The sequence below is a fragment of the Suricata suricatta genome, chromosome 10, assembly GCF_006229205.1.
Source record: "Suricata suricatta isolate VVHF042 chromosome 10, meerkat_22Aug2017_6uvM2_HiC, whole genome shotgun sequence".
Lineage (NCBI taxonomy): Eukaryota > Metazoa > Chordata > Mammalia > Carnivora > Herpestidae > Suricata > Suricata suricatta.
Window position 1 is genome coordinate 104,670,420 of NC_043709.1, and position 17,232 is coordinate 104,687,651.

Consider the following 17,232-nt stretch of genomic DNA (forward strand, 5'->3'; position numbering starts at 1 on the left):
AATGAACCGTGACTATTTGCCCCTAGGGCTCCTGGAGGTCCGCTGGCCACAGGCACTCCTTGCCTTTCAGCTCCACGTGGCTGTGCAGCATGGATGTGACGTTCTTCATGTGCCTGAGATGCAGAGACTGGGCACTTCAGAGGGCCTGGGCCTAGGTGTGCGGTCCTCATGCTCCCAGAACCATAAACAAATGCAGAGTCCAACCAAAGTCAGCTGCTACGTGTTCCCCTTTGCCTCCAAATCTCTCAGTCTGAATGCTGATCCTGGCAGCCTTTTGTTCTACACAAGGGTTTCCCCTTTAAGAATGGACAAAGCAGAAAGCAACATGTAATCTTGGAATGGCTTTTCAACTCATGCTCAAGGCTGATTCAGTGGTTTATATTTGAATCACAGTTCCAGAAACAAAAAGGGTTTCTCAGGTGCTCTGCACTAGAAATCACACGGGCCCGAGACTTGAAGGCTCTTCGCCTAACCCTTGTGGCCCAGATGTACGTGAGCCTTAGACCAGTTGAGATCAACAGGATAGCAGGTCGGTAGCAGATCTCTTCTCTGGAAGGGCAGCCTGGCTAACACTCAGACCCCGTCAGAGAGCTATGGAGGCCTGAGCCCATCAGGATGGCAGGACCCTCAGGGAAGGGGTGAACTAGCACGGCTAGAAGACTCCAAACTACCATTCTCAGGGGACACTGTCTCCTTAAGGACTCAGCCAGGAGCAAGCAGACTAACAAGAGGGATGCAATGCAGAAGCAGGAGAAAAAGGACAGCCAATGTTCACAGTTCAGCCTCAAAGATGAGCTCTGCCAAGTAAGATCAGGGCCCACTGAGATTTCCAACAAGAGGTGAGCCTTGGAAGCGATGTGTTTAAAAATAAGAAAAGTATGTTTGGAAATATATTCTGATGGTAGGAGCTACTATATCTTGAGAATTTCCTAAATGCACCATGGAGAGTTCTCCCAATGGAGCTCCCAAAGCCTGCCTTTAAAAAGAGGATAAATATGTATTTGGATGATGGTGTTTTGATAAAGCTTTGCTTACAAGAGTTTGGACTAGAACAATGGTTTTCAAACTGTTCTGTGAGACCCTACGGTTCTTCAAGTGGTCTTCCACTAACGGATTCACAAATACTTTGAACTCCGTTCAAACTTACACAAGACACACCACATTCAGAAGCCTGATATGCCAACTTTAGCACCCACTGAAGGCCATTTGTTAACAGGCCATCAATCTGTGCTCTCAGGTAAACTGTTTTTTGTGAGGCTCTCAGGACCAAGTTTCTTCTGCCCTCTGTGTGCAAGTATCTGTCCCTGCTGAAAATGTGTTAGGGAAGAGGATATCTGACATATTTACTTAAATTCTGGCCTGCAAGTAGAGTCCAGGAGAGCACCCGGGGGAGCCATCACTCCGTGAGACCCAGCCTCCAGAGCAGCTCCTGTCAGTGAGGTCCTCTAGGACGGCGACATCCATGCCATGATACCACAGCAGAGTTGGCTTTTGTGTTGACCACATGCTTGGAGGCTTTTTCTCTGAGGTCTACTCCTTATAAGAAATAGGAGCTGCTGTCAGATTTGTTAGTGATTCAACTGTGAAAACAATTCCTACTGCTCCACCTTCGGCTTCTAGCACGGAGGTGATTTCAACTGCACACATCCTGAGACGCCCTTGTGAACCGCTAAAACACGGTCCCCACTCACAGCAACTCCCCCTGGGTGTCAGGATGCTCTGTCCACTGGGCCCCGGGGACGAACTGCATGCGGAGGCCTCTGATGACTGGAGTTCTCTACTATAACCGGTATTTCCAAATTGGAGCTTATCAACATCCTTTTTGATGTAAACTTTAACTTATAATTTGGCTTCTATAAAGGGTTCTGCTGCTAAAAAAACAAGTTTGAAAACCATTGACTTAGATGAAATCCTGGTTGTATATTTTTATGAAAAGGTAATTACCTAATTAACTGGAAGGGAGAACTTGGGCAATCTCCCATGCCCACCGTCTAGGGTAGATTTTTCTACCCAGCAACTTGAATAATATGGCCTGTTACAGAAATACTGAAGCAAGGCCACAGACTCAAACTGCATGGCATCTGATAGGTGCTTTACAGAAACCATCAACCCTGGGGTGGCCCACTTGAACTTCAGAACCCCGTGAGGAGAAGGCAGAGACTGTCTTCCTTGAGGACTTATGCCAACAATGAAATGGAGGTGCACATGCTTGCTGAGTTATTCTGACTACATGTTGGAAGATCTATCCTTCATGTTCCATACTGGCAGAAGTAACCTGTGGGAAAGGATAGGAAAGAGTGAAGGTGGGCCAAGGCTCCCTCCTGACATCTGCAGGAAGAGAAAGCAGTGACGGTAGGGCCCTGGGAGTCTTGTTACAGCTGGTGCAGGGCACCTCTGCTGGGCTCGGTGGGCAGGCTTTACTGAGGAGGCCAAGTTAGCGCATGCAGAGCAGGGAGCCAAAACAAAATGGTGGGGGACCTCACAGCTTCATTTGGAAGCTTGGAGACCATTTCAGGTGAACACAAATCTCCACTCCTTGACACAGGGGCCAGTGCTTGCCTCACAGTCACATGTCCCAGGCTTCTGGCTGACTGGCTGCTCAGTGGTTCAAGTTTTTGCATTTCATTTGGTGGCCTAGCCTTCAAGCAGCGACTCCAGCATCAGGTAAGGCACAAAACTGAGAACACATCCTCATCATTCTGCCCCATCCCATCTCTTCACCCGAAGGTCATCACTGAATCGACTGTTCAGCTGCAATTTCTCGGCCTCGAAGGGCCTGGAAAGATCTACTTCTATGCCTGAACCCTGACGGGCACCCCCACATGAACTTTGGGCCTACAGAACCCTGTGAATTCAACCTGACATCAGGCACATACTGTTAGGTCAGCTCAGCAAGATCACATGGCAGCAGCTGGTCCCGTTCCTGGCTGCCTCTTACCGGTTTGCTTCAGTTTACAGAGAGTCTGCCCACCAGGAGATGCACTACCCCTGCCCTTCTGCCATGCTGGAGTAAGGAGTAAGCGGTTACTGCAAAGTTAGGTCCCTGCCTTTCTTCATCCCTAGCCTCCCAACTTGAATGCTGGAGGCCTGCACTCTCTACAAGGAGATGGAGGTTTCCCCACTCAGAGACTGGGCTCTTGAGAAAACACAGATCAGTCACTCCATGCCTGAGTTGGGGCTAGAGTTGGGATTGGCTCAGTGGTTTCAAGGTCCTGAACCAATAGGGCTTCTTCCTGGGCCCTTGGCACCGGATGACTCCAGTCCTTCCTTGCTTTCTGTGTGCCCAACTGTGCTGAATCCACCTCACAGGCTCCTTGGATGAACGGTGGGTTGACTGCACTACGTCCCACAGCTCTCTTCCCTGGGGATGGCAGCCACTGAGCACGTGGTCCTCACAGCCATTTCCCAGTGTCTACTCTGTGCTGGCTGGCCACCGTCCCCTGAGCCCGTGCACCCTGCCCTGAGTGACCAGCACACTGGGAGACCTGTGCACTCCACACACAGGAGGTGGTGAGGGCTCCGTGGGGCACGTGCCCTCCTGTCTGTGCAGTCTGAGCAGGACAGGGAGCCCAGAGAGCTAAAGACTGGAGGTGGCATGTGGGGAGCAGGCTGGGGGCCCTACTCGTGCAGTTCTGTGATGGCTCCTTGTGGTACAGTTTCCCTCGTTCCCAGTTATTTTCTTCTAGCGAAAACGATGGGGTGGGAAAGGAAGAGGAAGAGAGGAGGAGGAGGCCCAGTGCCTGCCACCAACAAATGAAGTGGACGGAGAGTCTGCTCTACAGATAAATGGCAAGCCCTCAGACAGGGCGGAAGAACAAGTCCAGGCCTTGGGGCAGTCCCAAACAGAGATGCTTTTCTTTTCCTTTGCTTAATAGGAAGCCCCAGTCTCAGTGATGAAGGGCCCCAGAGAACCCTGCTGGAAAAGAAGCTGAATTCCAGATGAGGTGACACAAAACTAGCCTTCCATGGGACGGGTGGGCCTGAGGACTTTCCTTTAGGAACAAACCTCCTCACAAAGGAGACCCAGACAATACCTGCTTCACCACGGAGCGCCTTTTCCACGGCAACCCCTCTCTCCTCCAGCTGCCTCTGCTTCTCCTCCACCTGCTCCAGCTGCCGCTGGATAATCTATGGGAAAACAGAACGGTGTAAGTACCCAACTTTCTGTCTCGCCTCCTAACTTTCAGGAAGACAACTAAAGATAAACAGGGAGAAAAACAAATTAGGTCCAAAAGTTGGAAAGGCTTCAGTCTATGGGCAGTATGCCCAGAGTGTGGTGTGACGACCACCTACCTCGAATCTCCTTGTTAACTATGCAGACCAGGGCCTGTCATTAGTAAGCACCAGAGCATGTGGATGCACGTTAAAGAAGCGACCAGCCCTCTGCAGGGCACTTCAAAGATAGGAGTGGATTAAGCTCCTGCATGAAGGACTGAAATTCTGCAGCCTAAGTACGACCTTGCTAATGGTGAGGTTGCTAAAGCATTAGAAGGCATTCTTGGAGAGTACTGCAGAAATCCTGTCTCTACAAGATTAAAAAAAAAAATCTAGAATGGAGTAATGTGCCAGAATCTGTGTAGAAGCACACAGTGAGAAGTTTCTCTGTGCTCCATAGGGACCACTCATGGTTACTAGAAGGACACTCAACCCAGCAGCAGCCAATGGCGTGTATCTGGAGAGTGTCACGCAGAAAATTAGATAAAATCCGGGGATCCAATCAATGAAGAGAATGTGGATACAGAATAATGTTCAAGAAAAGGACTAAAAGATTAGTGGTTGTGATGCTTGCTAACCACGGAATTCAAAGGTATATCTTTGTTGGTATTTGGTTGGTTTGCTGATAATGTTTCTCATTGTTGTATGAATACAACTATATATATAAAATTTCATTAAAAAATTTTTTAACGTGTGTTTATTTTTGAGAGAGAGAAAGAGTGAGAGGGCAAGCAAGGGAGGGACAGAGAGGGGGGGGGAAACAGAGAATCTGAAGCAGGCTCAGCACTGTCAGCGCAAAGCCCAAAGTGGGGCTTGAACCCACGAACCATGAGATCATGACCTTAGTTGAAGTTGGACACTCAACTGACTGGGCCACCCAGGTGCCTCTCATTTTAAAAACTATACTATATTTATGTATATAGTATATGTATAAAAAATTATCTTTTGTTCCGTGAAGAAAATCTACACTTGATATTAGCCAAAAGGCCGAGAAGCAATGTTCCGTGAAGAAAATCTAGAATGGTCTAGGATCTGTGAGGCCTGAAGACAGACTGACGCCTGGAGGATGGCTCTGACCTGGAAGCCCCGCCCTTCAGAGGCTGCCAGGTCGCCTCTTGATAACAGCTTTTACAACGGAACTAGCTGACTTTACAATGATTACTCCAGAGCAAGGAATTTAGGAAACTCAAAGCATGGCTCTTCCCTTTCTACAAATTACTCCACAAAAATGAGGCTTCTATAGTTGCATCGAGCCAGAGGCTTTTAGCCCAAGACTTTCGGGCTGTTCTCTCAGTTATCAGGGACACCCCATCTACCTCTGCTCCGTCCTCTGTACCCTCCCTTGTCGTGGACAAGGACAAGCATGTTAGAGAGGAGGATGCTCTTTCCTGCTCAGAGTGTGGCCCCTGTGGGGACTGTACCTGAGCTCGGTGCAGCCGTTTCAGTTCCTCCTGCTTGGCCTGCCTCCTGGCCGCCTTCTGCACACGCCGGGTCAGCTTGGCGTTCAGTTCCTCCTCTGTGTATGTTCTTGGCTGCAGAGAATGAGAGAGGTTTCCTAAGTCAGGTGCACCAGGCCGGGCACAGGTTTGAGTGCTGGTTGGCAGGCTGCACAGTGAGCACTGTCCCTAGGTTGCAGCTGGCCTTCTGCAAGAGTGCCCATGGGGTAGACAAGGGGCCGTGAGGTGCGTGCAGATTTCCAGGCTGCAGCTTGGCCAGAGGCTTTGCTGACACTCCTCCTTGCTGGAGCCCTAAATGCTACAGGGCACGGCTAAAGCTCTATAAGTGAGATACCTCCCCGCCGTGACAGGGATGAGTGGGGACTGACTGAGGACCACATGCTCCTTTACCACAGAGATCACCTGTTTCCCACATTAGGATGTCTGGTCTTTTTAAGATTTTCTGGGGGTAAAAATATGGTAATTAATTCCCCAAGCCTCCTGCTTGTAGGAGGCAGACAGGGAAAGGAAAAAGAAAAATCAGGATTTTCTTGTTTAGTATCAAATGCCACCTTCTTCGGATGAGTGATATTTCTAAGGTTCTTTAAGAAGTAACATCTGAAGTAGAGAAAATTGGGATGCTTCCATTTTCAGTCTGAGTGAACCCCAAAGTAATACAGTGTGAAGGGAGATGTGGAGGTGAACACGGACTGACTCCAGGGTCTGCACAGATGAGCACTGGGCCACTGAGAGGGAGGGAGGAAATGGTCTGGCAGGGCGGTTGCAGCCAGTGCCGTCAAGTCCTGAGAAGGCAACAGGACAAATCGAGGACAAATCCACAGACACAACTGCCTGAGCAACCCCACCTGTGAATGTGGGCTCCGAGGGCACAAGACAGCGTCAGGTGCCTGGAGTAAACACCGAGCAACCACCAAGAGGCACATGCTGGGGGGAGGGGGAGGATCTGCTTCTATTCCTAACATCATCTTATTTCCTCCAAGGGAAGAAAAAGAGAGACTTTGATAGACTTTAAAAGGACTTCCAAATTCCACTCACGAGTATAGTCTCATAATCTTTATTTTAAGAGTGCAAGTGATCATTGTGGCATTCTAGAGCTCTAAGCATTTCACCTTGCAGGTCATGGGGCTGATGGCTCGTGAATTCCCGATTCCTGGGGTGCCCAGTCCCAAAGGGCAGCCCTGGAGTGAAATTATCACATGCACTCCAGCCAGTGAAGAGCAGGGGGCCTCACCTTCCTCCATCATGACACAGCTAAAGACATTTCTGCTGCCAGTGTTTGCTACTGCTCCATGCATGTGTGAACAGTTAGTGAGGATGAGGCTGGAGGGCCGGGGCTGGGGGCTGCTCCAGGCGGTTAATCACAGACACGCATGCAACAATGACCAGCCATGGGAATGAGACACTACCTTTGATGCATATGATCTCCTGAATGCCAAGGCGTGTGGTACATAAATCAACTTTTAAGGGGATGGCAACAGAAAACAAAACAGAATAGTAATAATAACAATTAAAAAATTAAAACTAGAACACAGATATGGAGCAAAATCAGTTAGAAGTTTAAAACAAACACACAAGACTAAAGACTTAAAACACATGATTATTTTCCACAGTGTCACACAGGACTGCGTAAGTGAGGAACCTGAGTATATATAGATCCCAGCAGCAGAGTCTCCGTGAACCCCGGATTTGAATAAGGCCTGGCTTCACTTTTCTACTGAGAAGACAGCTTCTTCCTCACTATGCCCCAAATCTCTGTTCTCTTTTCACTCTCCCTCGTGTATAATAAACCAAAACTGTTTAAATATATGGGTATAGATACTACTTCTCCTTCAGTAGCCCATTTGCTTGTGGAAATTTAGACTATTTCTTTCAGCTCAGTGTTATGGAGGGGGGTGGAGGGGGACAGGTGGTGGGAAATTCCTGTTGCCAGGGACACAGACCACAGATATAGGGCAAACTGAGTATAAAACCTATTCTCTTCCAAAAGGCTCTCTTCCAGCAGTGTTCTTGAACAGGGCCAGGTGGGTTTCCAGGGGACCACCCAGAAGTCCTAGATGGGGGTGGAGGCCACTTCTTGATTATATAGCTTGAAAAGGACCTCAAATAGCATAAATAACTGATAGTCACCAGAAATATGTCAGGCACCTATGCCGGTGAATGCAACCTCTTCTCCACTGAACCTTGAGCAGCGCTGCCAAGACCTCAGGTTCATTACACCTGCGCTTTTGCCGCCTCACCAGCTCCGACAAGTGGCTAAGAGGCAGTAAGGGAGCAAGGGAGGGGAGAGGAGCCCGGAGCTCTGGATGCTGCAGACGAGAGATTCTGAGAGCTTAGGAGGGACTGCAACCCCCTTCTTCCTGCTGCTTCTCTGTGCATCAGTGGGGACCAGTCTAGTGGGGACTACATTTCAAGAGCACAGTGGCCCAGAGCAGAATGGGTCTGCCTCCTATCAGTGACAATGAATTTTGAGCATGTATGTCCTGCCTCAGACTGATTCTTCTCTGCCACAAACCAGAGGGAGAGGATGAATCTCATTATAACAAGTCCGTTAAAAACACAGAAGACATAGAATTTCCCCGAGCAGCATGTGAACCAGTCCACAGCAACTATGTAACCACAACCACAAGGAACAGCACTTAGCATCTGGACCTGTGGCTGGTGTACCAAGTGAAGGGAGTGGGGGCAGTCGCCTACTGATTTCTGGCAGGAGAGGACAGGTACCAACTGGGCAGGGGCAGCAACTACAGGAGCGAAATCACAATGCATCTGTGGTGTGCTGAGAAAAGGAGGCCAGCCACAGAAGCTTCTGCTATGAAAGAGGTTGGCCTGACCCAGCGCAAATGCACACGCCCGTGGCTAGGCTACAGTGACCAAGATGCAGTGCGCCATTTGTATGTAAAATCAGACTGAGGCAAAGGAAAGAGGTAGACGTGAACTACTTTTGGCTGGTTGGGTTGTAAGTGATGCATTTGATCTGTATTATCTTAATTTTTCTATATAAGCATTTTAAATAAAAATAAGTTAGTTTTCGTTTCAGTTTGGATTTTTCTTTTTTTGAAATGAAGAAAAACTCAGGTACTTGTTTCACAGACGTCTGACTCAGAGATTGGGTCTATGACGCAAGAGGAACCACTTCCCCCAACCGTGTGGGCACAGCTGCTCGGGTCAGGCGTGTCAGTAAGATGCTCCTTCCTGAGTCAATTTCAGCCACACTGTCCCTTTTGGTAACCCCTCTCCCCTCACTTCCTGCTCTGAAAATTTTCAAACCTTGGAAAAGTTGAAAGAGGACAATAAACCCCTTAGCCCAGATTTGCTAAATGTTAGTGTTTTGCCATATATTTGATATATATCATCTTTATACATATCTTTAAAAAAATCATTTACAGGCATTTTTTATGCCTACAAATTTTAGCATGTTCTTCTTAGAAAAGATTTTTCCTACATGACTAGAGTACCTTAATGCCTTACAAGGAACTTAGCATTAATGTGGTAACATTGTCTATCTACACATATTATACCATCCATGATCAAATTCACTTAATTATTCCAAAGTGTTCTGTATGGCTGTTTTTGTTGTTTTCCTGCTTTAGCTTCCATCCTAGAAAATACACAGTACCTGCTCTCACTTAGCCCAACCCCACACCATGGTGGGATTCTGGTCAACATTTCCTAGGCTCAGCTTTGTCTTGAGTATTCTCTGCTTGCCTACAGCAAATGACTCTGCCTCTGTGGGGCACATATGGAACGTGAAGCCCCAAGGCCTCTGATTCTGGAGTTTTAGGAGTGGGGTCCATGACTCGTTCATGTAGAAGGGGAAGAGCTCCCGATGGGGCCAGTAAGGCCCCAGGAGAGGCTGTTGTCAGTAATATGTATTATCAAGAAGATGGCCTTGGCATAGCCAGCTTGGGCAGGCTGCTACTCTGCATTCTGCCAGGATGTCTCATTAATTAATAGAGAAACAGTGGAGAGACTGACCACAGATGGGAGTTTCTGACCAACAGGAGACAAACTGGCTGAACGTCTGCATGGAAGCAAAGTGAACCTTGGACCTTGGTCTTCATGGACCCCCCCCCCCCCCCCCCCCCCCCCCCCCCCCCCCCCCCCCCCCCCCCCCCCCCCCCCGCCAAACCTCCCTATGGCAGTGCCAGTCCCCAGTGTCAGGACCTGTTGAAGGACCCATGTGCATATCCAGAAGTGGCTCTTAGTTCCAATCCCAGGATCAATACTACTGCCTGGGAAAGCACTTGATAGGAGGTACATGAAGTCAGGTCCCTGCAGGAGAGAAGGCACACAGGTCCCAATAGTTCAGTGCTGTCAGTGCTGGCTCAGTTGGGACAGGTAGAAGTTGGCTCTGCACATGGAGAGCAGGATGAGAGGCCTGGCCATTTAGGTATACTTCTAAGGAGAATGGATAGGTAAGCGGCTGGCATGGCCAAGGGAGGCCAACAGACCAATAATGAGAGGAGAACCAAAAGGTGGGTTTCTTCCAGTTGTCCAAGTTGCTAGAAGCTGGATTGGGCTGGGGAGAGGGGAACAGGAAAGGGCTGCAGAAGTAATCTTTGCTGAACAGGCATGTGTAGGGCTCAGGTCTGCCCTGGCAACGCCCTGGAAGTCAACAGAGAGGGCAGACCCAAATCCAAGCCCTGGGAAGCCTTGTAAAGAAGGTACATGAGTATTCTCTGTAGGCAAGAAGAGAATACTCAAGACCACGCTGAACCTAGGAAATGTTGACCAGAATGCCACCATGGTGTGGGGTCAGGCTGAGTGAGAGCAGGTACTGTGTATTTTCAAGGATGGAAGCTAAAGCAGGAAAACGAAAGAAAATTTCTGGGGAAATTTTTCATTCAGAAAAGGGAGCTCAAGGTAGCTGGCCTATCACCTGGGACAAGAAGGTGAGTGTGTGTCCCAGAGCCAGACAATGGAGATGGAGCACTTCAACCACCCGTGTGCTGCCCAGGCCTTTCAGGATCATAGTCCCCGCCCCACTGCTGTCTCTGTGAGACAGAAGCCCTGTTAGAACTTCTCCAATCGCTCTCCCTCCTCCAACTTCACTGTATCTACATGGAGCTACAAAAGCCCTTGGAAATCAAAAGATTGAATATCCAAGGGGGCTAGTGATGACGGAGCGTTCCATATTGAGGTTTTGCTTCTCAGGAGACGTGAATGGCCACATCATCTAAGCCTGTAGTAAGAGGGACCAAGTCGGATTCCACAGTGCCCAACTCAGCACAGAACCTAGGTCAGTTTCCTGCAGCTTTTATAGCAAAAATTCCTCTCTGACCCACAAACATACAAGGCCGGGGGTGACTTAGCCTCCACCTAGAGATGCCTAAACCCGGTCATACCTGTCCCAGCCTCCACCAGAATGTGAGGCACAAACAACCCTATTCTTGTCACTCTGGGTATTGGTGGATGCTATTCCACACGGGATTTCTAAGGACAAAAGAACAAATGGACAATGCCAGCTGCTTGCTAAAGATTTAGTGAATTTCTGAGTGTCGAATGTCTCTGTCTTCTTCCCAAGAGCTAAACACAGGAACTCTTGCCATTGAGGCAAATAAGCCCCAGCCGGTCCCTGAAAAAACCCAAGAGAAGAGCTCCCTGTGTGTGTCTCTTACTTGGAGATGGGCTGGGCTCAGGAGTCAGCTGTGTGTTTGCTGGGAGACCAGAGGAGGGTGCTCACTTTCCACCCCGGGCTTGAGATGTGCTTTCCCTTTCTTCCACCTCACTGAAGACCAATACTACACAGAGGACCAGAGTCAAGTCCTTGACCCCATCTGAAGCCCCGCTACTGAGGGGGCCTACATACCTCTCGCCTGGACTTCTGGGAGGACCTCTCAAGGATGTCGTCACTGGAGAGGTCAGAGTCCTCTGAGAAACTCAACTGGCGCCGCAGCTGCAGCTCTAATGGGATGGAAAGAAGAGGCAAATCGAGGACACCACAGTGCTTTCTTGATGTCTACGTTCACAGGAGCCGCCCAGGGGAGTGGGGTACAGATTCGATTTCTTTCCAGTCTGAGTGGCTCTAAACCCACACTGGGGAGCCAGGAGCCTGGAGGCTGGCACCTGGGCTGGCAGGGGCAGTATTAACACTGAACAGAGGCGCGTCTGGTTACTACCAGCAGTGCTGCGCTCTGCCTTGCTCAGAATCAGGCCCTCCTCTGGGGCGATGACTTGAGGAAGTGCACAGACCTCTCGAGCCTCCCTTACTCAGTTTCAAGCTGGGTTTTAGAATTAGTCTATCACATGGAATATGCTGTGTGAACTCATGGTTCAGTTTCCTTCTCCCTCACCCCGTTGGCATTGCTCCTAAGGACCCTTGGGAAAGTGGCATGAGGAAATGGATCTTAAGAGAAGAACCAATGGTTGAGAACACACACCTTATGCCCTGCCCCAGGAGGGGTCCCTGGGTGCTGACGTACCTGCTCTCACGACAGGAGGCATCCTGTGCTTGCTGGAGTCCACAGTGGCACCACTGGAAGGGGTGCTGGAACAGGACTTGTCATCACCCTTCTTCTTCTTGTCCTTCTTATACCCAGAAAAGACTGACTTCCACAAGGACTTGGGCTTGGCAGCTGCTTCCTCCAGAAGGTTTGGGCTGGGTTTCTCTGGGGGCCGGCCCTCACCTTTGGACTTCTTCTCTTTCTTGTTTCTGCGGGGGGAGAAGAGTGACGATCTCTTCTTGCTCTTCCCACTGGAGCCCTCAGATGAGGTGACTGAACCATCTGGGCCCCCCGAGTCCGACGGAGGGGAGAGGACCTCCTCACTAGTGGCTTCGTGCTTCAGGGTGGGCTCCCCGGGGCCTTTGAGAACTGGGCGTTTAGGGGACTCGGGGCCGAGTTCTTTGCCCTTGGAGGGAAATGAGGAGGCTTTGCGGGAGGTGCCTCCTGGGGGCCTGGAGGTCCCAGCCGCCATCTCCATCTCCTTCATCCTACTCAGCTGCTTGGCCATGGCGTCTCTCAACGCCTGGCTCTTCACAGACTTCTCCCTGGCTCGCATGCGCTCCTCAGCCAGCTCCTTGGCTTCTGGAGAGACTAAGGGCAGGCCCCTCTTCTGTGGTTGGACCCCACTCTCCAGAGTAGGCAACCTACCATTCTCCTTGGCTAGGGGTGGGTGGAGGGGCCTCTCGGTGCGGGACCAGCAGGAGGGGGGTGTGAAGAACTTCTCCTGCAGACTCGAGTCCTCTGTCTTGTCATCATAGGTGTCCTCCACGTCATCAGCAAAGGGGATCTCGTCCACGCTCTCCACAAATGACTTCCGCACCTCCTCTCGAGGGGGCTGGGCAGGCTCTCGGGGGGCCCTCATAAAGGATGCAGGTGGTGGGGGTGGGATCACTGAGGCCTTGGGCTCCGTCTCCTTATGCTCATAAGTCAAATATGGCTTCCTTCGAAGAGTTGCGGGCTCCTCATTCTGGGGTGGGGGCGGGGGTGGGCTTGAAGGAGGAGTGAGCATGGTGGAGTCTGAGGTGTTGAAGCTCTGGCTGCCCAAGGTCTTCATATTAGAGGAGCTCCCATGAAGGCCCAACCCAGAGCTGCTTGACAGGTCTCTCCTCTCCTCATGGGAGCTTTTCAGCTCTCTGTCAGATGGGGACTTGGGGGTTGGCAGCGAGGGCTGGTCACCATCTGACTTCGGCAGGCCCAGCCTCTTAGGAACAGCTGGAGGTTTTAGAAGCTGGAGCCCCTCACCCTGAGGAGACTTCTCAACTGAATAGGATTTTAGGGACACTGGTTTAAAGGCGGGCGAGGGGAAGCTGGACTCGGACACCTTGCTCCGATCCACGGGTGTGAGTCCGAGGCTACGGCGGATCTCGGCGCTCTTCATCCAGAACTCTGCCACCAGGTCATTCCGCTTAAGGGTTTCATCCACAGCAAGAGGGCTGCCCAATCTGTCCTTGGTGTCCTCTTGGGTCTTCAAGGGGAGGGGAGCCAGGGGGATGGGGGTTTTGGCTGGAATGGGCTGGAAGCATATGGGCGACTTGGTGGGGGATGGGACAACGGCCTCAGAGGAAGGCTGGGGCTGGGAGCAAATGGGGAGCTGGGTAGTGGTGGGAGTGGAGGTGGCCAACGGTGACAGGTGCTGTGAACTAACTGGGGGGGTAGGTGTCCTGGCTTCTGGCAGAGCCACTGGCTGTGATCGGACAGGAGAGTGCAGAGCTCTCTCATCACTGGATGCTTCTTCTTTGGGCTTCTCCTTGGGGAGCAAAGGCTCAGGGAAAAGGTTCTCCTTGGGCAATTTCACAGAGGCAAGTGGGATTCGGGTCCCCTACAGAAAAGGAAGATAGAAGCTGCTTAGAAGGTAGGGTTTAATGGTCAGCAGAGACCTTTTGGGGAGTTCTCTCTCAAAGGGCCTATGTTTGTGAAAAAAACTCCTCTCTCTGCCTTTTAGGTTGTTGTCCAAATGGCTCCAAAAGAAACTTTCTCCCTTTCTGCTTTATTTGTTCATTTTTAAAAGCACTCTACTTAAAAGTTGAAGAGACTCAGCTTTCAGACACACCCTATATTCTTTGTGTGGACACCGGCCAAAGCACACTAAAAGATCACTCCTGGCTACTGATGCCAAGAGCTCAAGATCTCTGATGTATGAAAATAGGGGCCAACACTTTAAGATTTAAAACAGTTATTTTTAAATTTAAATTTTTAAGTTTTTTATTTGAGAGAGAGAGAGACAGCAGGGGGAGAGGAAGAGAGGGAGGGAGGGATAGAGAAAATCTTAAGCAGGCTCCATGCTCAGTGCAGAGCCCAATGCAAGGTCATGACCCTGGGTTCATGACCTGTGCTGAAATCAAGAGTCAGGTGTTCAACCGACTGAGCTATCCAGGAACCCCCAAATGGCTATCTTTTATAGTCTACACAACAAATCATTCTTCCCAGGAAGCTCAAAGATCCAGACATTTCTGCAGGAATCCTTTCATCATCCCACCCGCAAGTCCCAGTAAAGCTACAGTTTCATAGATGAAATTACCAGATTCATCTTGCTTCCTAGAATCTCAAAGACCAAATCAAATGAACCCAGGTTTTGAGTTTGGCCTCCCTCCCGGATCTGTCTTCCAGACAACATTTCCCAAAACATGTTCCACAGGACATACTGTTGCGATCTATTTACATAGCATTCTCCAATGCGTGGCTCATATACCACTTGTAATCTGAGTGAATACATATATATTTTTAAAGTTTATTTATGTATTTGAGAGAGAAAGAGAATGGAAGAGGGAGGAGAGGGAGGGAGGGAGGGAGGGAGAAAGGGAGAGAGAGAGAGAGAGAGAGAGAGAGAGAGAGAGAGAGAGAGAGAATCCAAAGCAGGCTCCATGCTGTCAGCACAGAGCCTGATGTGGGGCTGGATCTCACGAACCATGAGATTATGACCTGAGCCAAAGTCAAGAGTCGGATCCTTAACCAGCTGAGCCACCCAGACTCCTCTGGATGACTATTGTAAACTTTAAGTCATATTCATTTTGACCTAACACTAAGAAACAAATGCATCTGTCATCAAACCAATGACTCCACAAAAATTACTGCTTTAACTTAAAGTTGCTTTTCAGTCTAACGCTTTCCCAACTGAGCTATTTCGGCAGCTTATTAAAGTTGCTTTTAAAATGAGATGGTATGTGGACATGACAGAGTGACACAGTGGGAATGCTCAGGTCTGGAACTGGCACAGCGCAGGGTTAGGGAGCTGCTGTCCAGACTGCCTTGTCCACATGATGAGGACTGAGCTAGAACCCCAAGGCCACGCCTGTTTGCAGCAGCCTCACCTAGTACAAAAACCAAAAAATGGGTTCACACCAAGGGCCCAAGATGAGAGAATTAATATGTCCACTCAGGATCCCATCAGTTCTGTAACCCACAGTACACCCCAAGTCCTTACCTCTGCCACAGGGCTGTGGCCGGGGGAGAGCAGACCAGCTTGCTCCTCAGGGGACCGGGGAAGGCTGGGGACTTGGGTGGGACCTGAGAATAGACACAGGATTTATAAGAGGAAACAACCCCCCACACTTCCCGCTGAGGGCTCCTTTCCAGCCAGCTCTGCAGGGGGGTCACTATTGGCCAGCAGAAAGAAAGTGCTTTCCCAGAATGTCCCTGGATGCCATCTCTGCCCGTTTCAGAAGTATAGGCTTTTTTTCACCTGTGCGATGTGGCCAAAGCTTGGGGACGTACCTTCTACCCTTTCATAGCTCCAGAGCACACACAGAAAGGGCCCATTAGCCAAAGCCATATGCAGGGTCTGTGCAGAGGGAAGGGGGAAAGAAGACCACAGGGAGAGCTGTCTCCCATTTCGAGGCTGCTGTGCAGTGCACTGGCTCTGCTCCGATGACCTGTGTCCTTGGTGCTGCCCCTGTCCTTGCAGACTCCCCACGGGAATTCTGGAAGCAGTTTCTGCCAAGACCACAGACTTACCTCTCTCTTGGTGCCCTGGTGTGGTGGCGGGTTGCTCCTCCTCGTTTTCCGACACCCTCAGCTCCAGCTCGGCCTCCACCACTGCCTGGTGTTGCAGGCGAAGCTCCGTTTCGGCATCTGATGGGATATCATCAGACCAGTGCTGATCTGGCAGAGGGAAGGGACAGAGCGGCACTTGAGTGGGGCCCTGCTTCTTTACCAGTCTCCTGCTGGCCCCAGAAAGCCGCCAGCTCATCAACTACAGCCCCACTGCTTGATGTCTGGACTTGGTTCCATTTCCCAGCTGGGCCCTGCCTACTGGTCCCTACCGAGCTTCTGAGACTCAGCCAAAAGTGCCTTATTGTTGCCCTTGCAACATGGTGCTCCCATCAGAGCCTGTAGGGCTCCATTTCCTTTTCAAATACACAAGAAGCACCTGATGGACCACAACAGAAAGAAACACAGTAGGTGAGCCTGTGAAGGGCAGACCTTACTTCACGGACTCACCACGGGTCTGTTCCCCCCAGCACCACAGTGAGGTCTGTGTCCCTCACAGTCTTGCCTGGACTCTTGTCATTTCTCCCAGGCTAGTCTCTGCCCACTTTTCCCCAACCAACCAGCCTATAATTCTTAAAATATCATCTCCTTTGTAGCTACCTTTCAGAGGGCCCACTGGATAAAGGCCCTTGTATAAAGCACCCAATCTGTTCAGTTTCTCAACCACAACAAAACGAACACAGGCTATGCTGCGTGGTGGCTGACGCGGGGAATGACACACATTCAAGTTAGCAGCAGACCAAGGAACACAACCAGGAGACCTAATGGCCACTTCTTCAGAGTGCCTTGCTTTTGCTTCAATGTATGTTATCTTTCCTGAGTTCCAGTCACACAGTGGGGAAGAGTGGTCAGCACAGTGGAGAGGGGAGGCTCTGGGGTCCCCCGTACCATCATCCAGCTCAGCACCAGTGTCCCCTGTGTCCCCATTCTCCGCCGCCTCCCCTTCTATCTCTGCTGGCTCCGAGTCCACATCTTCCTCCAGGTCATTCTCATCAAATGGGACTGTAAAGCAGAAACGTTCAAAGGAAGGAAGGAAAGGACAGACAGACAGACAGACAGAGGCTGCCTGTGCAGGTGGTGGTCTTTCCAGGGCTGCAGTGTGAAGACCATGAGGAGAGGTGGGGAGATGG

General features: G+C 50.3%; 1 protein-coding gene across 3 annotated transcripts in view; it reads right to left on the reverse strand.

The window, feature by feature from the left end:
- Window positions 1–17,232, reverse strand: part of MICAL3 (microtubule associated monooxygenase, calponin and LIM domain containing 3) — a 215,421-nt gene that overhangs the window by 15,412 nt on the left and 182,777 nt on the right. For 2 of the 3 annotated variants that reach the window (XM_029953118.1, XM_029953116.1), the window contains 8 exons: window positions 16,991–17,104; window positions 16,067–16,213; window positions 15,537–15,619; window positions 12,095–13,934; window positions 11,482–11,576; window positions 7,079–7,129; window positions 5,637–5,747; window positions 4,035–4,128 (listed from right to left, as the gene is read on the reverse strand). In XM_029953118.1, the coding sequence (XP_029808978.1) occupies window positions 4,035–4,128; window positions 5,637–5,747; window positions 7,079–7,129; window positions 11,482–11,576; window positions 12,095–13,934; window positions 15,537–15,619; window positions 16,067–16,213; window positions 16,991–17,104 (2,535 nt within the window). The remainder of the gene's footprint in view (window positions 1–4,034; window positions 4,129–5,636; window positions 5,748–7,078; window positions 7,130–11,481; window positions 11,577–12,094; window positions 13,935–15,536; window positions 15,620–16,066; window positions 16,214–16,990; window positions 17,105–17,232) is intronic. The other variant, XM_029953117.1, reaches the window with a different exon arrangement.